The 26,174-nt window shown below is 39.8% G+C and overlaps 1 protein-coding gene across 1 annotated transcript in view; it reads left to right on the top strand.

The window, feature by feature from the left end:
• Nucleotides 1–9,643: 9,643 nt before the first annotated feature.
• Micu2 (mitochondrial calcium uptake 2) overlaps nt 9,644–26,174 on the top strand; it is a 92,318-nt gene continuing 75,787 nt past the window's right edge. Inside the window, exon 1 of the mRNA XM_013012793.1 lies at nt 9,644–9,853. Coding sequence (XP_012868247.1) covers nt 9,644–9,853 — 210 coding nt within the window. The remainder of the gene's footprint in view (nt 9,854–26,174) is intronic.

Here is a 26,174-nt window from a genome sequence, read left to right as displayed (position 1 = left end):
CTTTTTGCTTATGTGGTGCTGAGGAATTGAACCCAGGGCCTCATGCATGCAAGGCAAGCGCTCTACCACTGAGCCAACTTCCAAGCCCCATTCAGCCCAGATTTTTAATGGCCAATTAGATAATGGCCAATAAGTCTCACAGACCTTTCTGTTCAGATAAGTATGAAACTTCGTTACCAAATTGCTTTCCCTAGGACAACCTTACATTTTCTGCAATTCATTCAACACTTTAACTAAAAGAAGTTTTACACATCAATTGGATTGTAAGCAGTATTAAAAAATACAAAATCAAAAAAATCAGCAAATGAGCTCTCTTTTCTGAATCCTCATCTTTTCAAAATTCATGATGAAATGCATAGCATAAGACTATGTGAGTCTGGGGTCTGTGTCGACAAAATCTATTTGAGGAGAAAGGCCAAGGTATTGGTAAAAGGTGATTGCAGAAGGCAGGTTACGTATATAATACATAGATACTCAGTGTTGTAGATTCTCTCATTTTGTGTATATTTATGTTTTTCATAAGCTGAAATAGTTTCATGATTTCATAACTTCAGTCACTCCTCCATTTTCATTACTGCACCTCTGTGAGGTGCAATCTTGAGCTATGGCATTCAGTATGAAAGCCTAAATTGGCAGATCATCAGATTTTTGTGTCTATGTCTAAGAAAGCTTAAAACAAAATTTTCCAACTGAATTTGAAGAAGGCAAATTGATCACATGGCTCTCACTAAAATTGTATTGACAACTCAAATTAGTAAAATATTCATTGTACCTATAATAATGTTTACATTTTCTTTAGTGAAAATTATTTCATCTTCAAATTGTAAATCTTTACTATCTGTTTTGAGTATTTTTTAATAAGTGTGTAGACTTAAAAAATGAATAAGCAGTCAGGTACCAGTGGTTTATACCTACAATTTTCACTAGTAAGGAGGCTGAATCTGAGGGTTACAGTTCAAAGCTATCCCAGGCAGAAAAGTGTGAGCTCTTATCTCCAATTAACCACCAAAAAGCCAGAAGTAGAGCTGTAGCTCAAGTGGCAGAGTGCTAGCTAGTTTTGAACTAAAAAGCTCAGGGTAGTGCCCATTCAAGCCCCAGGACCAACACAAAGAAAATAGAAAGAAAAGGAAGGAAGGGAGGGAGGAGGGAGGGAAGGAGAGAGGGGAGGGAGAGAAGGAGGAGAGAGAGATTACATTATGTATTGACAAAGTTTTAAGCCAGTCACCTATAATTCACCCCTGTAATAGCTACTGAAGAGGCTGAGATCTGAGGATCAAGATTTGAAATCAGACCAGGCAGGAAATTTGTAAATCTCTTATCTACAACTAATCACCAAAAAGCTGAAGGTGCCACTGTGGCTCAAGTGGCAGAATATCAGCTTTGAGTGAAAAAGCTAAGGGCAGCACCCAAGCCTTGTGTTAAAGCTTCAATCCTGGCGCGCGCGCGCACACACACACACACACACACACACACACAAAGAAAAGATGGATTCAAATATGTCTTTGACCTAGAAATGTAAAAATGTGATCCAATTCAGTAAGGCTGTTAGATTACACAAGAATTTGCATTAAGACTGATTTTCTTTGGTAAGAAAGGAATAAATATGAAGGACTCTCCAAAGTACGTTAAAGAGGTTAGACTCATTTTTGTATTAATCAGCCTATGAATGGGCATTATGAAGAACTATTGCTTGGAGTAGTCAGATGTTGAACTATATTTATAGTGGATAACTGTGTGTCAGAGGGTATGAATCATTCCCAGAGGTCTTAAATGAGTCAAAAGAATTGCTAATTATGTCTTCCTGTGCAGTGTGGGGCCATGGGTAAAAATATCTGGGGATCATGACTGATACCAGCATGTGTAGAAATAGGTCGAGATAAAAATCTCACTGACAAGAAAACAGCACTGCCTAGAAGAGCCTTTTTTGTGTCTTTCAAATCCTTCTCTGTTTCTCATTCCCTTCTTATCATCCAGGTTTTACATTCTCAGTACCTCATGCCCTGATCATAGGAACATCTCTTAACACATGCCTTTGCTTTCGGTCTTTTTCTTCTCCCAAGCATTTCATAGATGGATGTCAGCTCTGTCTTCCTAAAACATTTCTTTCATCATATGTCCATTAACTGTGTGATTTAACCTTTATAGGCCCTCTCTCTCCTTGTTGGAAAAAGGAGGAGATTGGTTTCAGTTTATTTTTCCAGTCCTAAAATTCTTATTCTCTATCAATCCAAAGAGGGTGAGTTTTTTTTTCTTCAATCTGACAGGCTATATTGAGTGTGAAATATATGCCAAGCATACTCTGTATGTGTGTGTGTGTGTGTGTGTGAGTGTGTGTGGGCATGTGTGCATGTGTGGGCATGCATGCTTGCACACCAGTACTGGGGCTTGAACGCAGAGCCTGAGCACTATTTCTTAACTTTTCCATTCAAAGCTATCACTCTACTACTTCAGCCATAGCTTTACTTTCAGCAGAGTCTCAGACTCTCCTGCCAGGCTAGCTTTGAACTGTGATCCTCAGATCTCAGCCATATTTTTTTTGTCCATTGTGGGGCTTGAATTCTGAGCCTGGGTGCTGTCCCTCAGCTCTTCACCTCAAGACAAGCGCTCTACCACTTGAGACACAGCACCACTTCCAGCTTTTTCTGCTTATGGAGTGCTGAGGAATCGAACCCAGGGCCTCATGCATGCAAGGCAAGCACTCTACCACTGAGCCACTTCCCAGCCCAGTCATATTTTCTTTTAAGATGTTATGGGATGGGGAAGGGAAAATGGGAGATAATGAGGGAGGAGGGAACAATGTTTTGACAAGAAATGTAGTCATTACCTTACTTATGTAACTGTAACTCCTCTGTTCATAACCCTTATAATAAAAGAAGAGAAAAAAGAAAAAAAGATGTTATGAGAATATAATAGTGATTGTCTTCAGTGAGAAGACATAGTTGATCTTTTTGTTCAAGACAAACTGTCCATATGGAATTAAGAATGTTAGTTAGCCACATAGGGCTCACACCTATAATCTTAGTTTCTCAGGAGGTGGAGATCTGAAGATCAAGGTTTAAAGCCAACCTAGACAAGAAAGTCCATGAGAATCTTATCTCCAATTAAGCACCAAAAAGAAGTGGTAAGTGCTAGTCTCGAGCACAAAAGTTCAGGGACAGTACCCAGGCCCTGAGTTCAAACTCTAGAACTTAAACACACAAACACACACACACACACACACACAGCATGTTAGCTGTCAGAAGAAAGGAAAATAATTTAGAGAAGTCAATTAATGGGTGAGAAAGGCCAAGATAAAGTCTAAGCAAACAAAATACAAATATGAGGTGAAGTAGAGATCAGCCACAAGATGGGTAAGAATAGAGGAAAGAGGCATGAAGAGTCTAAGGTCAAATGTGCAAAAGGTCAAGTGGATTGACAACTGTTCCACAATAGTCGTGTGGTATATAAGGATGTCTTTTCTTAGTCCATGATGGGCTCCATTCACAGCAGTGGTCCTAGAAGATTATAATGGAGCTAAGAAATTCCTAATACCTTAGTGATATCATAGCTAAATGATGTTCTGTGTCACACTGCTCATGTGTTGCTCATAGTATGCTGGTGTAAACAAACCCAAAAACATATCCTATAATGTACAATATGTAATATTTGATAATAATGAAAAGCAACTATGTTACTGGCTTACAGATTTAAAGCCAGCCCAGGCAGGAAAGTCTGGAAAGACTCTTATTTCCAATTAACTAGCAAAAAGTCAGAAGTGAAGCTGTGGTTCAAGTGATACAGCACTATTGTTGAGCAAAAGAGCTCAGGGACAGTACTCAGGTCCTGAGTTCAAGCCCCCGTGCCAGCAAACACACACACACAAAAGGAAAAATACATGCAATTATGTATAATATGCAATGTTTGATAATGATGATAAACAACTATATTACTAGATTATGAATTCACAATGTTATACTTTTCTTATTAGTTTAAATTTTCTAGTTTTTAAAGTTCACTGTGAACACTATGCTCTGTTTTGCTGATAGAAACTTCACAATCTATTGTTTACACCATTATTTTTGGGGTATATGTGCTAGTACTAAGGCTCAAACCCAGGGCCTGGATAATGACCCTTAGCTTTTTCCACTCAAAGGTGGCATTCTACCACTTGAGCCACAGCACTACCTCCAGTAAACCTGACTTACCCCCAGCTTTTTGGTGCATCCTTTTAATTTATGCTTAATTTAATGTCACGTGGGGTTTTGTCTCTTGTGGCACACATAGTGTGTATATACCCTATAACCCAGATGGGTAGTGTATTATACGATCATCTAGCACTCTGCAGTGTTCACATAGCCAAATCACCTAAAAGTGCATTTCTCCAAATGTGTATTATTTTTTTTTTTTTGTCGGTCGTGGGGCTTGAACTCTGGGCTTGGGCGCTGTCCCTCAGCTCTTCAGCTCAAGGCGAGCGCTCTACCACTTGAGCTACAGCGCCACTTCCGGTTTTCTGGTGGTTTATTGGAGATAGGAGTCTCACGGTCTCTCCTGCCCGGGCTGGCTTTGAACCGCGACCCTCAGATCTCAGCCTCCTGAGTAGCTAGGATTACAGGCGTGAGCCACCAGCACCCGGCTAAAATGTGTATTATTTTTAAGAAGCACATGATGGCTAAGCATCAGTGGCTCATGCCTGTAATCCTAGCTATGATCAGAAGGCTATGATCTGAGGATCATGGTTTGAAGCCAGCTCAGGCAGAAAAGTCCCCATGAGACTCTTATCTCCAATTAATCCCTCAAAAACTGGAAGTGGTGCTGTGACTTGGTGGTAGGGCACTAGCCTTGAGCAAAAGAGCTCAGGGGCAGAGCCTAAGTGTGAGTTCAAGTCTCATAATTGATCCCCCCCATTAAAAAAAGCATATGATGATATATACTTCAGAAATCATTACACAGTCCCCTTTTGGCCACCAAGCCACTCCAGGCCAGTCTTCTGCTCCAAGCCTTGTAAATACTCATTGCATCCACTCTTCCCCTGCCCCTTAGTCCTACCTCTTCTCCCACCTTGGAAGGCCTCCCTCAGACTCTACCAAGACCCACACCCAGTTTCCTCTCTTCCCTTCCATCTTTCCCTTCTGCCCCAACCATGTACTTTCTCTTCTGTGTAGCTCAATATTAGATAAAATCAGGAATTGTTTTGAAATTTGGGCCTAGCTTTTTCAGTGACAATAAAAATCCTTGTGGGTAACTTTTTTATTTATTTACTTATTTGTCTGTATCACTTCTGCCCCTCTGCTTGAGGAAAAAAAGCACAGGCTAAATGAATTAAGCCACCCTATTTTGGAACTGTTCATGTTTCCATTCTGCTTCTACCCAATTGCCATTTAAAACAGACTAGGTGTTAGCTGGAGAAGCAGCTGCTTCTTATTTGGGAATTGGTTTATATATACACTGCAAAGATGAAAATACACCCAAGCTTGGGCTTTCTCTACAGCTGGTGATGAAGAAATGCACAAAGCTAGAGCCCCAAAAAGACCAGTATAGTCAATGTGCTTAGAAAATGTCAGCAGCTGCCAGGGCAGATTCATACCTCAGATGGCTAGAGTTTTATTCTATTATAAGAGTTTTTCCTCTGCAAAAGAAAAGTTTGTATACATTAAATCTTAAGTGAGAGCTCTAGAGAATCAGGCACATAACATAAAACAAATAAAACTAATTACTAAGTATAATGTTCTAAGGAAATTCAAAGGTTTTCAGCAAAAGACACTCATTTAAAATAAAGCTTTAGCTGGGCACTGGTGGATCACAGCTATAATCTTAGCTATTCAGGAGGCTGAAATCTGAGGATTGAGGTTCAAAGCCAGCCAAGGCAAGAAAGTTTGTGAGACTCTTATCAAAAGGGGAGCCAAAAGGGGAGATATGGCTCAAGTGGTAGAGGGCCGGCCTTGGGTGAAAAATCTAAGGGATAGTGCCCAGGCCCTGCATTCAAGCCAAACATAAACAAATTAATAAAAATAAAATCAAGCTTTGTCCTGTTGATCAATGGGGGTTAGGGAGTGGGGAAAGAGAAATGGGTTCTATAGGCCTGGTAGGTAATAGCAGGAAAGTGACAAAGAGCATGACTGATGGTGGATATGATTGAAGTATATAGTTTGCATGTATGAAAATAGCACCATAAAGCATCTTGAAATTGGGAAAGGCAAAGAAGGGGGAAATGATGGGGGAGTGAGATTGATTAGAATACATTGCATACAGGTGTGGAAATGTCACAATGAAACCCCTCCTTGTATAACTAACCTATCCTAATCAAAGTAAAATAACGATTTGTCTTGAAAAACAAGCTATACCAAAGGTGTGATATATTTCTGTATCCTTGATTACCTAATTTGGGACTAGATACTCTACAATGGCCCTTGTGCCACATACTTATTCACTGCTTCAAATATGTATCTATTAAATGACTAATATATTCTGACATATTCTAGGCACTGTACTTGCTAGGTCTGAGGAGTAAAAAGCTACAGTTGCCCTCCACTCAAGAACTAGACTGTTTTTAAAAGTGCCAAGTGATCTAATTGGAGTAGCACCTATTTTGGACTGTAAGATAAGACATCTAGGATGTTCAAACACACCCTAAAAATCCTATAATCATCAGGGGACAGAAACAAAATAGATCTTCACAATCTAGGAAAGCAGGACACATACCAAGAACTGCCAAAGTTAGCATATGCGAAAACAGACCAGCAGTTCATATGGTCAGACAAGATACTGAGAAAGTAAGAAGTCTCACGTTACCACAGGCTAGTGATCTGGATTTGGCAGACATTTCCAACAAGCTCATTTGTGATCACATAACAAGAATAAGCCAAATCTTGAGAAGATGAATTCACATCTGTTGTGAGGCCACCAAGTGCCAAGTATTTGGTTAGTTACTTCATATAAATTCTTTCATTTAAACTCCCCTCCATAAACTGTGAGAGTTCTTAACAGATGAGAAATTAACACTCAGATTAAAATTCCTAGGTGCCAGTGGCTCACCCTTGCTAATCAGGAAGCTGAGATCTGAGGATTGAGGTTTGAAGCCAACCTGAGCAGAAAAGTCCATGAGACCTTATTTCCAATTAACCACCAAAAAGCTTGGAGTGAGGCACTCAGGTGGTAGAGTGCTAGCCTTGAGTGAAAAAGCTGAGGGACAGTGCCAAGGCTTTAAGTTTAAGACCCATTACCAGCACAGAGACAGACAAACAACAATGCCCCCAATTACAGTGATCATCCTGGTTTGAGATAGCTTTAAAATGTATACATTGAGACAAAGCTCTTGGTTTCTTTCCTAGAAAGACACACTAGAAGTGATTTCAGCCACTAGGAAAAAGTGAAGAAGTTAAAGTCAAGCCAGCTAAAAAGAAAGAGGCACATACGAAGTGTGGATAACTAATTTATTCATAAAACTTCCATTAAGGGGTCAAATTAGATTCTACCTGAAAGCTTTTTTGTTGTTGTTATTGTTGTTTATTTGCAAACCTCTAAGATGGTGATGGATTATACAGTCAGGTGTCTTGGCACCTTCAACTTGGGCTCCAAATTACTGCAGGCCCAATTAAAAGCTTCAGGTAGCTAGGGACATATCAGATGCTGACTGAGCAAAAAGTTAATTAAATTTACTCCGGAAAAGTGATGAGCAAAGAATGGAAGATCAGAGACCACAAAATGAAGCCAAGTTGTCTGTGTCAGCTAAACTATTTATATTATCCAAACAACTTCCAGGACTGATGTGTCATACCTGCAATAGGGGAAAACATATTTCCCCAGTAGTAGGGACACGAGTGGGTACACTGTTGCATCTGACATCAGCTCTTAATCCCAGGTGAGGTAATAACAACCACCAAATACTTTGCTGGAACAGAATTTAAACATTCAGCAAATAGTAACCGCCTGGAATCAAGTGGCTTTGTCTGAAAGTTCATAAGAAAATTAGTCAGAAGGCTGAGATTGGATATGATTTAGCAGAAGTAAAAGAACAGGGAAGACCGGAAGCATAGGAAAGAACAAACAAGATATATGGAAAAGGGACACTTTTTTAAAAAATGTTTGCCAGTTTTCCAAAAGGGAAAAAATTCTGGAGGTGAATGTTGATGAGCTTGTATAACAATGCCAATTGACCTAATGCCACTGCTCTGTTAAAATGGCAGTGTTAATTAAAATAAATTTTAAAACAAGGTGCTGGTGGCTTATTCCTGTATCCTAGCTACTAAAGATGCTAAGATCTGAGGATCATGGTTCTGAGGTAGCCTAGGAGGGAAGTCTGGAAGACTCTTATCTCTAACTATATTAAACAGCAACAAGCTGGAAGTGGAGCTGTGGCCCAGGTGGTATCGTGCCAAGCCTTAAGTGAAAAAGCTAAGACCCAGGTCATGAGTTCAAGCCCCAGTACCCAGTTCATGTATAAATAAATTTATTTTAAAGTTTCAGCTATAGAATATACAAACTTTTTCTTTGTTAGTACTGGGGCTTGACTTCTGGCTTAGCTTTTCCACTTCCAGCTAGAGCTGTATCATTTAAGGCATGCCTCTAATTTCAGCTTTTTTCTAGTTAATGAAGTCTCTCATATTTGTCTGCTGGGGCTGGCTTTGAATGGAGATCCTCAGATCTCATCCTCCTGAGTAGCTAGGATTATAGGTGTGAGCCACTTGTGCCTGGCACCCTTTCTTTAATGATAGTTTAACATTAACATCGGCAAGGCAACCTGATTGTTATTTAAAATGGTTGGTCCTGGGCTGGGAAGGTGGCTCAGTGGTAGAGCGCTTGCCTTGCATGCCAGAGGCCCTGGGTTCGATTCTTCAGCACCACATAAGCAAAAAGAAAGAAGCCGGAATTGGCGCTGTGGCTCAAGTGGTAGAGCACTAGCCTTGAGCTGAAGAGCTGAGGGACAGTGCTCAGGCCCTGAGTTCAGGCCCCACGACCGGACCAATAAATAAATAAATAAAATGGTTGGTGAAAAACCACCCAGAGATTATTTACATAAACTTCTGAATAGCATGATATAGATAAAGAGGCATGTGTTATCTTGTTAAAGTCTTAATCTAGACATGTTTGTGGAAATTAGGGCAAACACAGAATTGTGGAAAACATAGAATTTTCCAGTCCTACCCTCCCCCTCCCCCCCACTTCAATGCTTGGGATTCCATACCAGGATGGTTCTCATCCTTGATTGGAATTAACACTCTGCCTGTCAAAAGTGGCTCTCCCTCCCAGTTCCCACACTACCCATCAAGCACCAGGTTCCTGCTTTGACCATGAAATGACATACTTTCCCATAAGTCGATCAAAGGTGCCAAGACTCAAAACAAATACACAAAAGTCAACTACTAATTGGTCTACTTAATGGGAGCTCCTTGGATCATCTCTTATGCACCTGTAGTCCAACACTGCAGAGCTTCTTACCCTGTAGGACCCCTCTCTGGCCTTCCTTAAATAAGGGAAGATCGTGCGATCTGACACGTGAAGGACTTTACTCTCACTGCCATAGCTGGCCCTTTTCACCAGCGAGAGCCTCGCCTAGGCAGCCCGGCCCGCACGCACGCCCACATCTCGCGAGAGCTGGGCCGCAGAGGGCGTGCCCACATCCTGAGTGGTAGAGGGCGGGGCGCGGCGCCACAGCACTTCCGCAAACATGGCGGCGGCTGCGAGGCAGGCCCCTTGGCTCGTGGCCTGGGGCCACAGGCTGCGGCGCGGGCTCGCGGCGGGTCGACGCGGCGTGCCGAACCGGGGCACTTTGGCAGCGGCTGTGGCTGGAATGGCCCTGGCAGGGGCCGGAGCAGCCTGGCATCACGGCCGCGCGAGCGTGGCGGCGCGCGAGGGCAGCCTGTCGGCGTTGGCACAGGTAGGGGGCTCGGCGCTCCCCGCCGGCCCACCCAGGCTCCGCCCTCCTTCGACGCCCCTGGCGGGAGGGGTCCCGCCCTCCCTCCCCTCGGGCCCCGGCGCTGGCCCGCTGGGGGGCGGGGCTTTCCCCCTGCGGACCTCGGGCTCCTCCCTCCCCTTCCGGCGTCACACCCTGGGCATCTGAGGCTGGGCCGGGGGTCAGGCCTGGGCCGGGGGGCGGGGGGGGAGGATGCACCCCTGTGAGTTGAGTTGTGCTGTGTCTTTTTTTTTTTTTTTTAAGCATCTCTGGCTGCTGCAAGCGCTGCTTCCCACCTGGTTAGAGAAGTGGGTTTGTACCCCGAGCCCCCAGGGCTCAAGCCTGTCATCCTAGCTACTCAGGGCACTGAGATCTGAAGAGTGGGGTTCAGAGCCAGCCGGGCTAGGAAAGTCGTGAGACTCTTTGACTCTTAATACCACCAAAAAAAAAAAAGGCGGAGGTGGAAGTGTGACTCTAGTGTTGGAGCGCTAGTCTTGAGGGGTCGGGAGGAAGCTCAACAGCAATGCCCTGTCCCTCGAGTTCAAGCTCCAGGACTGACTCTCCCCCTTCCCCCCCCAAAAAAAGGTGGGTTTATGATCTGCAGGTATGTTCGTCTTACACCCCACAGCACACACACACACATCTGTTAACCTTTAAAAGTTGGCACCCACTTTGGATAGTTTGGTCGAGTTGGCCTACTCCCAGATATTTTGTTGTTGTTAGTAATGAAAATCAATCTGTAAAAATTAGGAGGTTGGCTGTGAGAGAACAAAGGAAAGAGTGACATTATCCATGAAGAAATGTACTCATTACCTGACTTCTGTAACTATAAGCACTCAGTATATCACCTGCAGAATAACAATATTTTTTTAAAAAACTTAAGCAGTTCACCAGGCATTACTGACTCATACCCCTGTAATCTTAGCTACTCAAACTCACTGAGATGTGAAGACCATGGTTCAAAGCTAGCCCACCAGCCCAAACAGAAAAGTCTGTGAGACTTTTATCTCCAATTAAGCAGCAAAAAGCCCAAAATAGAGCTGTGGCTCAAGGGGTAGAGCACCAGCTTTAAGCAAAAACAAAAAACTCAAGTGAGACAAGGCCCTGAATTCAAGCCCCAGTACTAGCACCAAAATAAGCAGTTGATAAGTTCCAGATATCATCCACTCTAAGGAATATTACATGATTATAAAGCCTAATATTTAATGGACCCAATGTACTAAGCAAAAAAAAAAAATCATCTTGGAAATGTAAACATCAAGTTCCTTAATTGGTAGGGAATTTACACGTATCGACTTTTTACAATTTGAAAGACTACTTACAAAATATTGTGTAGACATTTTAGTGTTAATATATGTTTTTCTGGAACATAAAAGCATTTTATTTTGCTTTATTTGTTAGGTTTTTATTTGTAATAAAAACTCAAGGGAAGCCAGGCACTGGTGGCTCATGCTTGTAATCCTAGCTACTCAATAGGCTAAGATCTTAGGTTCGAGATTCAAAACCAACTTGGCAGAAAAGTCCATATGACTCATACCACAGCTCCATTTCTGTTTTTTTGGTAATTTGAGATAACAGCCTCACAGACTTTCCTGCATAGGCAGGCTTACAGCAGTGATCCTCAGATCTCAGCTCCCTGAGATTACAGACATGAGCTACTAGTGCCTAGCTAGATTTTAGAGTTTTATAGCATTTTTGTTAGTTAAGTTGGTTTCTCTGCTTTGAATCTCACAGGGTCAGCCCCTTGCTAATTAGGGCCCTAGTTAGTCTTCCCACAGTTCTACTCTACCACACATTGTACCTTTCTTTGGGAATCATTTATACCTCATTCGGCCTTGAGTATAGTCTACTTTTTTTCTCTGCTACTAGTAATAGAACCCACCTGTGGGTGGGTGCTCATCCACTTAGTATCTCCAGTCCCTGTAGTCACATTCAGAACTGTCACTACTCGGATACCTCTCAACCAAGGTGATTTTACTCATTGTTCCCAGAACATGTGTCTAATCCCCATTTTCCTAATTGTAGACTCTTACTTCACTTCACCACGTCATTGGATTGTTTTGTTTTGTTTTGTTCTACCCCCTTCCACTTCTAGCCTAGTTCTTTTGTTTGTTTGGTGCCAGGACCGTAGCTGTAGCTTGAACTCCAAGGCCTTGTGCTCTCCCTTGGCTGTTTTCTGTTTTTGTTTTTTGTGTTTGTGGGGCTTGAACTGAGGACATGGGTACTGTTTGTGAGCTTTTTTGCTCAAGGTTAGCACTCTCCCACCTGGAGTCACAGCCCCATTTTCCATTTTTGGGTGGTTAATTGGATATGAGAGTCTCGTGAACTTCCCTGTCTAGGCTGGCTTTGAACTGTGATCCTCAGATCCCAGCCTCCTGACTAGGATTATCGGTATGCACTACCAGTGCCTGGCTCCCTTGGCTTTAAAAAAATAATAATTTTATTATCTTTAAGTAATTGTACAAAGGAGTTGTCACTCACCAATCGTTTATGAATACAGTGCATCTTGATTAATATCACCCCTTTCAACATCCTCACCTACCCCATCCAACCCACCCCTTCCCTGACTTATCTTAATTTTAGGTTATGTATTGACTGTTTTGCCATTTAACGAAGTCCTTTGGCTTTTTGACTCATAACTGTCTCTACCACTTGAGTCACACCTTCACTTCCAGCTTTTTGCTGGTTAATTGGAGTTAAGAGTCTCTTGAATTTGTCTGTCTGGGCTAGCTTTTAACCTCAATCTTCAGATTTCAGCTTCCTGAGTAGCTAGGATTATAGCTACGAGCCACCAGCATCCTATTTTCTAGCCGGTTTTCATTTTTTAATTCCTGATTCTCCTTAAAAAAATCTCTGTCTCAGTGAAATAGTTTGGATCCTTTCCTTAACCCTCATTTCCCTCTCATCTGCAACTTTGTAACTTTAAGCCTTGTTAAAATAATTATTTTATTATCAATTGTTTTATAATGCCTGTTCATACAAATTTTCTTGATCTGCTTTTTGGACCAATTTAAGACACTGGGTTTTCTTTTACTACCATAATGTACAGATCCTGTCAGCAACAGTAGCTGAATACTAGGTTGTTTAGTGTAGCTATACCTTGGAAATTCTTCCTCCAGCTAAGTGAATGATGGATTTCTCTAAAAGGTGTGTATTTAGTTGGGGGAGGAAAGAGGGGTAGTTACTGTTAATCTTCCACCATCTGCTTTGGGAAGCATATGTGCATAGTTGAGAATTCTTAAAATAGATATAAAAAATGATTAGTGATAATTCTTTATCTTTTGATACAGTTTTGTTTTGTTCATTAGTATGGTTATAATTATTTTACTTAGTATCAAGAATCTATAGTAATACTGATAATGGCCTTCATATGCAGTCATCAGACTACAAATGATTTTTTATAAAGGGTGAATTTATATTAATTATATATTTATATATGAGATATATGAATAATATGTTGTATTTATATATTTTATATTAATAATGTTATGCTTTTATCCCCGCTGTGATCACAGCTTGCAGTTGTGAAAGTCATTCAGGAATTAAGCATAGAATTCCAAGTCAGGGACATCAGATTAGTTGGGTCTCCTTTCTCTCCTTCTTCTTTCTACCATTATTGAAATCCTGCTGTTTGCCAGGCTGTATACACAAAGTGGGGAGGTGGGGGAGTGTAAGAAGACAGCTTATATAACTACAGAATTACAGTTTACTTGGAGAAGGTAGTTTGAATACAGTGTAAATACATGGTTTGGGGAAGTGGCACCGTGGCTCAAAGTGGTAGAGCACAAGCCTTTAGTTAAAGAGCTCAGGGACCCAGACCATGAGTTCAAGCTCCACGACCAACACATACACACGCTCATGTTGAGTGCTGTGGAAGTGTTATGCAAGATCACCTAATACAGTGTTGGTTTCCTGGAGGAATGATTCAACAGTATTGTGATTGGGAATATATTGGGCAGAAAGCTAAAACAGTGTTGCAGTAAAGGGAATAGCTTGGAAGAAAATGACTTAAAATGAGTGTAAGTGGTGTCTGGAAATCAGATCATTGCATGACTTAGAGCCACTTTGGTTGATGTTTTCTCATGATTTATGTATACATGGTTATCTGGAACAGTATGAGTTCGTTCTGTGTGCTTTGTTTTCTTTTTTAGTAATACTGGGGTTTGAGCATGCATTCTTACTAGCATGAACTTTTTAAAAATTTAAGTAATATACAAAGGCATTGCTAATCAACAAAGCAGTTTATGAAACATGCATCAATTTTGTAGAATATGCATTGAATTTTATGACTGCATTCTCCCCTTCTTCCTGTCTTTACTCATCTAGCATGTACTTTAAAACATTTGAGTCATATATACCTCTAACCTTTTTTGCTTTAGATTCTTTTTCAGGTAGGGTCTCCCTTTTTTCCTGGGGCTGTCCTCATCCCAGCTGGGATGATATACCCAGCTGCTAATTGGTTGAAATGGAGTCTTTTTGCCTCAGCTAGCCTTGAACTATGATCCTCCCAATGCTGCCTCCCAAGTACCTGGAATTCCAGATAGGAGCCACTGTACCTGGGCTTTATGGGTTTTTTTCATTACAGTATATCAGAAAGCACATGATGTAGAGTTCTATAATAATATTTACTTTTACCATATCGTAAGAAGATATGTCCCAGGTTTCTTCATTGCAAAGTTTAAAAGTACATTATACTTAGTAATTAATAAATGTTTTATGGGAAGAAACTTTTAGGCATCATAGGACTTTATTTTCTCCACTTTTTAAAAATTTACTTATATTTGCTTGGACTCATGGGTTGAGTTTTGAGTTTTAGCCAGAGGATTTCACTCCATTACCACCATAATTTATGTTAATGCCTGGTCTCTCAGTCTTCTGAAAGCTATGCATTGGACATGCTGTGCCCTACTTCCCTTGTTCCTGGCTAAAAGAAAAATGAAGAGGAGGCACAGCTAATTCTTGACTACCTCAGCTAAGAGAAGAAAGCTTTTGCCTTAGATAACACAGAATGTCTAAGATAAGGTAAAAATAAATAAACATCATCTCTACCTGTGTTAAATTCGATCATTTCCCGCGTGCATTGTTTAAATGTTTATTTATGCTGACTGTATGTAGTACTAGAAATATATAAGTGGTTTGGAAAAACACTACGAGTTCGGTATTTTATTTGGTGGTTTATCTTGTAGTATCATGGTTTGGATCCACAGCCTAGAACTTAGTAGGCAAATACTCAACAAGTTGAGCCATATCTCCCAGCTCATGTTTCTATTTTGTTCTTGAGACAAGCCTTGGTCCCTTTGCCCAGGTTGCATTGAAATCAAGGTCCTCATGCTTTTCCCACTCAGGTAGCTGTATGTGATGCTGTAAGGTTTTATTTCTTTATTTCTTTTTCTTTTTTACCCGAGACTGGGACTTGAACTCAGTATCTGATGCTTGCTTTCACTCATGGGCTGGCACTCTTATCACCTGAATCAGCCTTCAACCACAAGTAACAAGTTTTAAATGGAGAAGAAAGTAGGAAAATGAGAGTAATAAGTATAGACCATAAAGAAGATTATAATAAGTTGGGCACTGGTGTCTCACACCTGTTATCCTAGCTACTCAGTAGGCTGAGATCTAACGATCTCTGTTCCAAGCCAGCACAAACAGAAAGGTCTGTGAGACTCTTTTCTCCAGTAAACTACTCAGAAAAAGGCAGACGTGGTGCTGTGGCTCAAGTGGTAGTGCCCTAGCCTTGAGCAAAAAGAGCCTCTGGGACAGCACCTAGACCCTGAGTTCAAGCCCCAGGATCAGCAAAAGGAAAAAAAAGAAAAAGGAATACAGTATTAAAATATATAGGGCTGGGAGTGTGGCTAAGTGATAGAGTGCATGCTTAGCATGCATAAAGCCCTGGGTTCGATTCCTCAGTACATAAACAGAAAAGGCCGGAAGTGGTGCTGTGGCTCAAGTGATAGAGTGCTAGCCTTGAGCACAAGAAGCTCGGAGACAGTGCCCAGGCCCTGAGTTCAAGCACCAGGACTGGCAAAAAAAAAAAAATACTGCTGAATATAGAACACTCTTTCCACTATATATCAATTATTATTTAAAAATTAATAAATAGAGCCTTAAACAGTATTGCTGTTTAAGGTATTACTTTCTTTTATTTCAAATTGCCTATATTTATGGTGATTGTTTTTGTGAAAAGGGGGGAAAAGGACATTAAGGCATTAACTGTGAGTAAAGGTGGAACTTATTGTAATATATTGCTAGCATATTTGTGTGCAGTGCATTAGGTTTCATAATAGTTACTTAAAATTGGTATTTGAAGGATAATAAACTTTATAGCAAACTGCAGGAGTTTAGTAACTATGAAATATTCTATGCCCAATGAAGAGTTAAAGCTTTCTTTAAACGGTAAAGCAAGAATGCAAAGAAGTTTGGGTTTTTATTTTTTTCTGTTTTTACTTTTGCCTCGGGTAAAAATGTCTGTGGAAATAGGTAAGTGATGTCAAAGCTTTGATGTTAATAAGCCCTAATGGAAGTAAAAAATCAAAGTGTGTAAATAGCAAGATTATGAAAAGAAAGATGACTAAGTTATACTTTGTAATTACAGGTAATTTGTGCTTTTGGCATAGCTATTTGTCCCTTATGAATGAAAGGCTGTCTTACTTTCCTGCTTTGTGTAATAGTACAGTACTTAACATAGTCTACTGTAAATCTCTGGAGGCACTTTTCTGGGGGCCAGAAGGGAAAAAGCAAATTGTAATATAAAAGCAGAAGAGTATTTTAATCTTTCTTTTTCCAGTTACATTCGTTTAACTGAACCCAAACAAAAAGTCAGTGCTTTTTGCTCTTATTTTATAAACCATATATTTTTAGGAAACAGTGGCTATAGTAAGTGCTTCTGTTGCTGGGAATTTGGTTGTTGTTTTTTTTTTGCATAAACATATCCTAAAGCATTAATGGTAGCAGTATATGAATATAAAAGATATTCATAATGTAAATATTTAGTGAATGAATAGAAAAAAGGTTTGCTAATAACCTATTTTCTATAAAAAGGTTATTATTAAACGGTTCTATATTTTTCTGTAATTTCATTATAAAAATAGTATTTAATCAGTTATACTTTTAGTACATTATAGTCTATATAGTCTGTATGTCTGTTGATATCTGTGAAAGTTCTACAAATGTTTTATGTAGGACAGAAGTTGTGATTACCACTTATTAAGAATATGGCCTTAGCTGGGTGTTGGTAGCTCACACCTGTAATTCTAGGCTTATACCTGTAATCCTAGCTACTCAGGAGGCTGAGATCTGAGGATCAGAGTTCAAAGCCACCCCAGACAGGAAAGTCAGTGAGACTCTTATCTACAGTTAACCATCAGAAAACCAGAAGTGGTGCTACAGTCTGAAGTGGTAGAGCAGTACACTTGAGTAAAAATGTTCAGGGATAGCTCCCAGGCCCTGAGTTTAAGCCTGATGACCAACAAAAAGCAAGCAGGCAAGCAAGAAAGACCTTATAAAATCCTAAATTTTTCCACCTGTGTATTATGTACTGAATATATATTAGAAACCTCGTAGCTTAGGGTCCCAGGCATCATTGTTCTCAGTCCCTTATTAGTGCTTAGCTGGTATATCCCCTAGAAATATCAACCATTTTCTAACTTTTTAACTTCTAACTTTTTTGGGTTTTTTTTTGGGGGGGGGTCCGGTCATGGGGTCTGAACTCTGGGCCTGGGTGCTGTCCCTCAGCTCTTCAGCTCAAGGCTAGCTCTCTACCACTTGAGCCACAGCACCTTCCGGCTTTTTTCTTTTTGCTTATGTGGTGCTGAGGAATCGAACCCAGGGCCTCAGGCATGCAAGGCAAGTGCTCTACCACTGAGCCACCTTCCCAACCCCAACTTCTAACTTTTTAACTCTGAAAGCCAGAAAGCTTTTTCTCACAAATTGATCCAGATTTTTCAAAGCAAAATAAGAAGGGCATACTGTATCCACTATTGGTGATTGTATAGTTTTTCTCATTCTCTACCTAGTGTGCATAATAAAGAACTATACTAAAAAAAAGTTATAAATGGGCTGGTTTCAATATTTTTGTGCATACAGTGTAAATACCAAAAGATTAAATCACACTATTAAGTGTTTTAAAAACCTTTCTTTTCAGTTTTATTTGGTCATAATTGCTCAATGAAGAACCAGCTTAAATCAGAAGCAGATCTCTAGTAAGGTTTCTTTGCTTCCCTTCGAATCCATAGTCCTGGGTATTTCTAGAACGGCTCCAAGACTGAATCCAGGTCAGGGTACCTGCTATTTAGTGGTATAGTGCCCCTTTATGTATAGCTTCAGTGAGTGCCACAGAGATGGGGTTGTGACTGCCTTACTTAAGAGGCAAAACAGTAAACAGAGAGTATTTCCCAAAGGTTCATCTCATTTTCAAAGGATAACTGATTCTGCATCTTACATATGTTTATATATATATGTATACATATATACATATAGAAGGCATTTCTAGTAGTACTTACTCTCAGACACTAAGTATAAGTAAGATACTGTGATGGTAAGCCAGTGAAGAATGATAATGAAGAACCATTGAGGGTTGACCTTCAGGACTGCAATAGAAAAAGGACAATCTGTAGTTTAAAGTGTTTTAGAGACACAGTTTTTCCAGAAACTCATTACTAATAGTTTTCCAGTGATTGAAGTTAGATTGATTTATTTAATACTACAACTATTTTTTAAATTTTATTTTATTGTAAAGATGTTGTACAGAGGGGTTAGTTACATGAGGAAGGTAATGAATACATTTCGAGCATTATTACCCCTTCCTTTTTTTTTCTCCTACTATCCCTTCTCTTCTCCACCTCCCCTACTTCTCCCCCCTCCCCCAAAGTTGTAAAGTTCATTTCCAACAGAGTATTTTGTGAGTATCATTGTTGCAATGGGTCATCCTGTGTCCTTGCTTTAGCATTTTGTTATTCCCCTTCCCTTCCCCAAATTAGATAAATGTATATGCAAGATGCAGGGTACCAAAATCAAATACAGTGATATACCATAGGGGGAAGAAGATACAAAAGAAACAACAACAACAAAACCCACATAGTACATTAAAAACAACAACAACAAGGAAAAATGTGTCCATATCTTAGGGTTCATTTTGCTTAGCATCATCTTATATAGTCATATGTACATAGCTTTTGAGCTATGCTCATCTGATAAGATTATCCTAGACGTATACTAATTATTGCAAATAAGGAAAACCATGGGTCCTATATTACTTTGGGTTTGGCTTACTTCACTTAATATTTTTTCCAGGTCTTTCCAGTTTCTAACCAATGGGGCAGTGTCATTCTTTCTGATGGAAGCATAGAATTCCCATATATCACATTTTCTGGATCCATTCATCTACTGAGGGTCATCTGGGTTGGTTCCATATCTTAGCTATGGTGAATAATGCTGTGATAAACACAGTTGTGCTAGTAACTTTAGTATGGCCTTGTTTGTGATCATTTGGGTAAATGCCCAGAAGTGGGATTACTGGTCATAGGGGAGCTCAATGTGTAGTCTTTTGAGGAACTTCCATACGACTTTCCAGAGTGGTTGCATAAGTTTACACTCCCACCAACAGTGCAATAATTTCCCCGTTGGCCACATCCCCTCCAACATCTGTTGTTATTGGATTTCTTGACTATAGCCATTCTAACTGGGGTAACTATTTTGTTTTTTAATTAAGACTTCAACATCAATGTGTCCTACTATGTCCAGCAGCTTTTTTTTCTTACTGAATATTTATGTATTATGAAATTTTAGCTGGGAAATCAACAAGAAGCATTTGAAAACCATCTGCCTCCTACTTGACTTGAAAAGACTAGTTACTGTTTGACTTTGAGGTGCTAAGTATAGAGTAGAATGGTTTCTTTAAAAAAGAAATAAAACTCATTTAAAATCTTGCAAGAGAGGCTGGGAAGGTGGCTCAGTGGTAGAGTGCTTGCCTTGCATGCATGAGACCCTGGGTTCGATTCCTTAGCACCACATAAGCAGAAAAAGCCGGAAGTGGCACTGTGTCTCAAGCGGTAGAATTGAAGAGCTGAAGGACAGCGCTCAGGCCCCAAAGTTCAGGCTCCACGACTAGCAAAAAAAAAAAAAAATCTTGCAAGAAAGCAGGCATGGCAAACCTGTAATCCTTCCACATGGGAGGCTGAGGCAGGAGTATTATATTCCAAGCTAGCTAAGCTATATTATGTTTGAGACCAATCTAAGCTATGTGGTAAAATCCTGTCTCAAAACAAGAGAGACTCACAAAGCTGAGATCTGAGGATTGCAGTTTGAAGTCAGCCCAGGCAAGAAAGTCCATGAGACTCTTATTGCCAATTAACCACTAAAAAGCCAGAAGTGGAGTTGTGGCTCAAGGGATAAAGTACCAGCCCTGAGTAAAAAGCTAAGAGACAGCACGCACACAGGCCCAGAGTTCAAGACATTTATCCTCACACTATGTGACTGTAATTCCAGTGTGAGAACCCCTAAAGTCATATGGAAAATGTGTATGTACTTTTTCTGAGAAAGGACACTTAATATTCTCAAACAGATTTACAATCTGTTCAAAGATTAAGGAAAATGTCAAATATGAGCTAGAAATCTAGTTCTTAGTTCATCAATGTTCTTTCATATTATAGAAATCATACTTTTAGCTCTAAAGCTCAAAATAATAATGGTTGTCCCAAATAGTGTTAGTGTAGTGAAAGTGAGCTGTGCTTACTCTTTACAATGTGCCTTGTCCCTGTAGCCTTGCTCTCTAGGCTCTAACTGTATTTCTCTTTAATACTTCTTTGCTAAATCTGTATTTATATTTACAGTGATATTTGTCCCCCTTATATAGAGAAGTGGGGAAGGCAGTTGACTAGCTATCTCATCAAAACAAAACCAAAAAACAAGTAAAGAAGATGAAAATTAGAATTATACAAATATATGTAGGATAGGTTAAGTCAACATTTTTGAACATTTATTCAGTTAGTTTTCTTTGCCTGAGCTTTTGTGCTCAAGGCTAGCATTCTACCACTTGAGACACAGCTCCACTTTCAGCTTTTTTGGTGCTTAGTTGGAGAGATAAGAGTCTCATGAACTTTCCTGCCTGGGCTAGCTTCCAGCTGCAATCCTCAAGTCTCAGCTTCCTGAGTAGCTGGTATTACTGTAGCAAGAGCCACAGCTGAGGATTTTTTTTTCTTTTAAATTTTTAAAGATAGCCAGCGGATGACATTAATCAAGATGCATTGTATTCAAAAACTGCTTTGTTAGAGACTGGGAATGTGGCTTAGAGGTAAAGTGCTTGCCTAGCATGCATGAAGCCCTGGATTTGATTCCTCAGCACCACATAAACAGAAAAGGCTAGAAGTGGCAGTCTATACCATATATGACACTTTGTATACATGTTAAAGAAAAATCTTTGTTTTAACTCCTGAAAGTTTAAAAATCTTATATGAGAAACAAAAACAAAGTTGAGAACTTAGCTAACTTGGGATGTGATTGACATAGTTTTACATTTCCCTGTTCAACACCCGTTATAGTAAAAGACATGAAAAGGTAGAAACAGCTAAAGGTAAAGATCAACTCAGGATCTAGCAGACATGGCAGTTGAAATTTAAAGTGGAAAATTCTGTTTCACTTATTTGACTGTTGTTTTACTTTAGCTATACTTGGTGCTACCTTACACAGATCTGTTTGGCTTTTCAGGAATTGTTCTGCAAATTCCTTTGGAATTTAAAATAAAAGCATGGTTATCTTGCTATAAAATATACTTAAAAGAATGAAGTAAAAGTAGAAACAAGTTTTGGAAATCCTTGCCAGGCCTTAAATTGCTTACTTTACATCTTTTTTTTTGGCTGGTTGTGGGGTGTGAACTCTGGGCCTGGACACTGTCTCTCAGCTCTTCAGCTCAAGGCTGTTGCTCTACCACTTGAGCCACAGAGCCTCTTCTGACTTTTTTTTGCTTATGTGGTGCTGAGGAATCGAACCCAGGGCCTCATGCATGCAAGGCAAGCACTCTACCACCAAGCCACCTTCCCAGCCCCTTACTTTACATCTTACAGGTAACAGATATACAGCTTTGCTTGAATAAAAAAATTAATTTGAGGGCTGGGAATGTGGCTTGGTGGTAGAGTGCTTGCCTAACATGCATGAAGCCCTGCATTGGATTCCTCTGTACCACATAAACAGAAAAAGCTGGAAGTGGCGCTGTTACTCAAGTGGTAGAGCACTAGCCTGAGCACAGAGAGCCTCAGGGACAGAGCCCAGGCCCTGAGTTCAAGCCCCAGGACTGGCATTAAAAAAAAGTAATTTTACAAAATATTATATAATCCTATGTATTCTCATATTGTGAAACTTATGTATTACTTTTATTTACTAGTGATTTATTTCATAAGCCAAAAGAATAGCATGTATATTAGTACCCTTGCTAGGACAAGCATTATATTTTATACTCAAACAACAAAGCTGCTGGAATTAAGCTTTTATTTATTTACTTTTGGAGATACTGGGTTTGAACTCAGAGCCTGTGGTTTACTGGCAAGCATGCTATCATTTGGGCCGCACCCTGTGCCTTTGCTAGTATATTGCCTGTTTTAGTAAAATAGTTGGCTCATTTTCTGATCATTTTTTTTAGATGTACTTAAGTAGTAAAATTTTGTTTTAAAAGTACTGTATTGTAGTGTCAGTGATTCCAATATGAAGCAAAACTAAAATCGACTAAAAACTAAACCAACCATAGTAGAAGGCTGAAATCCATCCGATCCTTCATTCATATTTTTATAGGAGGGAGTGAAACAGCTGGTGTAATCCAGTTTCAGAGCATTCTGTTTCTGAGAGATGCCATGGTTTCTGTGCTAGGCAAACAATCAGGCTGAACCCTTTGTTTGATTAACCAGCACCTGTCAATAGCTTTGCCTCTTTCCCCTTATTATTAAGGCATATTTAAGGCCTACAGTAATTAGCAGTATGCAGTAATTTGTAGTTATAATAAAAGGAGAAAAGGATCATATGCATAGTTAGTGAAATTGCACATAGCATAGCATACACCTAGGTACCTAAAGATCTTTTCAGAAATTTTTAGTGAGGTTTAAAATATGCAAGCATAAAAACCAAATGTTTTCATCTTTGTCCTAGACTGGAATCTTTTAAAATTATTTTTAATTTACAGTTTGAATTTGGAATGATTCCCATTCATAAAGATCCATTCATTCATGGCATACCTTTGGGGTTTGTTTTGGTCTGAGACCAGGACTTGACTTGGTACCCAACGCTTTCACTCTTTGGCTGGCACTCTTAACAACTGAGCCACACCTCCAACCTCAATGCCATGCTTTAACACACACACACACACACACACACACACACATTTAATCATGATAAATCTAAATTAGGACCTGAAAACTCAAAGCCAAAGGTACTTGCTGTTCTTGAGAAACAATGTAGTAAGATACATTTCTGGTAGTAGGTTATGAGAGCTTTGTTTAAAATGCACTCAGGTTCTGTATGCTCATGGAGTAAACACCTAACCCAAATAGGTACTCCAGGAAGGACTTCTAAAGGAGGTAAATACCAAAACTAACTTTTAATAAGTTAGCAAATGAGAAAGGGGACAAGAAGTAATTAACTGTATTGCAAGCTTCTCCTTGTGAAATGTTTCCATTACAGTCAGAAGCAAGTATTGCTCTGTCTTTTGAAAGATTTACTGATGCTGATCAAAGGCAGCCAAGTGAACACTGAGGTTAAAGATACCCCAACAACTCAGACTAGTTTTAGGGAAGTCATGTCAGCAAGGATCAAAAATAAGGTTGGCATTTGAAATTGGTATGTTTGTTTTGAACAAACACCTAGTCATGAAAAAGTGGAATTTGAGAGAAGAAGAGAGGAAGGTGGGAGGGAGAAAGAGAGCAGACAGACAGACAGAACTGGAAGTTGAACTCAAGACTTTACCCTCTCACTTGGCTTTTTTTACTTATGGCTGATGCTCTACCACTTAAGCCAAACTTCCAGGTCTGGAATTTTTTAAAGAAATACAGCTTTTGTTTTTAATAGGAAATTGTAAATCTGCTCCTCTATTAAAGATTTCATTATCTTTTCATTTACCTGAAGTTTAAAAAGATTTTGTTCTGTTTTTATTTTGGATAAAAATCTCACTTATGTGCAGTCAACCTTCATTGCAGGTTTTTAAAAATAATTTCAATCTTTAACCAAATTTTGCATGGGATTAGGACATGTATCTTAAGGGAGTGTGATAGGCAAACTGCTGTCCACCTTGAGCCACAAGCTTTGCACAGCCATCCTTTCTGCATTTCTGTTAAACTGAGGAAGCAAATGGAGGTGACAGCCATCTGCTGGGGCTTGGGAGATGGCATTCAGAGTGGGTCACAGAGAATGTGGGAGCATGAGGCAAAGCATGGCAAAATAATCTGTGAATGAATCACTTTCCTTATGCAGTCTCAAACTATGAGGTACATTCGGATACAGGCTGCAGCTGTTCTTAAGAAGGCAAGGGAGGAAGGACTGGAATCCTTTAATCCATCCCTTCTTTGCTTCATACTGCATCACGTAGTGCAGGAAACAATATCCTGAATATTGTTATCCTTAGTGGCTCCCTGTGTTTATGACTCAGCCCTCTGACAGCAGCACTTTCCCCAGGCTTCCTTAAAGCTCTCAGTTTCCAGAAGATCTTTTTGCATGGTATATAAGATTCCTGAAATTAGATCATAGCTTCTGTCACAAAAGTTCCTTATTACTGCTATGCAGTTATTTCTCAGCTGCCCAAAGATCATGATCCAGATAAATTTATTTATACCAGACCTGTTACTAGTTTTCTATTTAACTTTAATTGTATAATCTTGAAAGTTACTAGTGATGCATATCTCCTTGTGAAATGTAAAACTCAGAATGTCATGGTTGATAAATAACCTGAAAAAAATAATTTCCAGAGTTTGAAATCTATCCTTGTGGGACACACGCTTATGCTAAAAGCTACTTGTTCTTTCATATGTCTTTTCCAACAAAACCTTCTGTAATGCCTCTCTACTAGGAAGCGAATTCCCTTCATTCATTTTAATCTCAGTACAATAGTTGGTCTTAAGATACATATTTAAAGTTTATGTAGATTAACTATAGAAAGAGAAGTATGGTATCCTGTGAAGGAAAATAAGCTAAAGTAATTCAGTCATGTCTTGAGAAAAACATGACTTAATTAATATTGCTACTTATGATACTTTAGGGTATGAGAAGATATGTTAAATGCAACTCCTTTGGACAGCTTCGTAAGGATTTATTTTTATTTTTTTGTCAGTTGTGGGGTTTGAACTCGGGCATTGCCTGGGCAATGTTGCTGATCTTTTTCACTCAAAGCTGCGCTCTGCCACTTTTTTTTTGGGGGGGGGGGTCCAGTCGTGGGGCCTGAACTCTGGGCCTGAGTGCTGTCCCTCAGCTTTTCAGCTCAAGGCTAGCACTCTACCACTTGAGCCACAGCGCCACTTCCGGCTTTTTTCTTTTTGCTTATGTGGTGCTGAGGAATCGAACCCAGGGCCTCAGGCATGCAAGGCAAGCGCTCTACCACTGAGCCAACTTCCCAGCCCATGCGCTCTGTCACTTTGAGCCACAACACTTCTGGTTTTCTGGTGATTGATTGGAAATAAGAGTCTCATGAACTTGCCTGCCTGGACTGGCTTCCAACTGTGCTCCTCAGATCTCAGCCTCCTGAGTAGCTAGGATTACAGGTGTGAGCCACTGGTGCCAGCTAAGATAGTTTTTTAATAAGTAAGTAAAATTAATTTTTAGAAAGACCTTAAAGATAAAAAAAAAAATAAAGCTTTCGTCTTTTTGTTTTTTTCCAGTTGAGGAGCTTAACTCTGAGCCTAGGTCCTGTCCCTCAGCTCTTCAGTTCAAGGCTAGCACTCTACTTGAGGCACAGTGCCACTTCCGGTTTTCTGGTGGTTAATTGAAGATTAGAGTCTCATGGACTTTCCTGCCCTAGCTGGCTTTGAACCGTGATCCTCAGATCTCAGCCTCCTAAGTAGCTATGAGTGAGCCACTGGTGCCTGGCTAGTCTTTTAATCATTGGAAACATTTAAACTTTTCATTTGGACTATAGAATTTTTACCATTATGAAGTATTTCCTGGAAATAATAAGGAAGGAGAAATTAATATTTTGCTGATCAATCTAGGAAGGTTTAATTACTGAGAGAGATGCTGTTTCCTTATTTATCAACAGCTCCTGAAAATAGCTACTCTTCTCTATTCAGAAATTCCTGGTATGTGTGGAGCTTTTTTAATATATAATAATTAACATATATAAGCA

Source organism: Dipodomys ordii, unplaced genomic scaffold, assembly GCF_000151885.1.
Source record: "Dipodomys ordii isolate 6190 unplaced genomic scaffold, Dord_2.0 Scaffold1, whole genome shotgun sequence".
Classification (NCBI taxonomy): Eukaryota; Metazoa; Chordata; class Mammalia; order Rodentia; family Heteromyidae; genus Dipodomys; species Dipodomys ordii.
The sequence above is the reverse complement of the archived record's forward strand: the minus strand, read 5'-3'. Positions and strand labels throughout refer to the sequence as shown.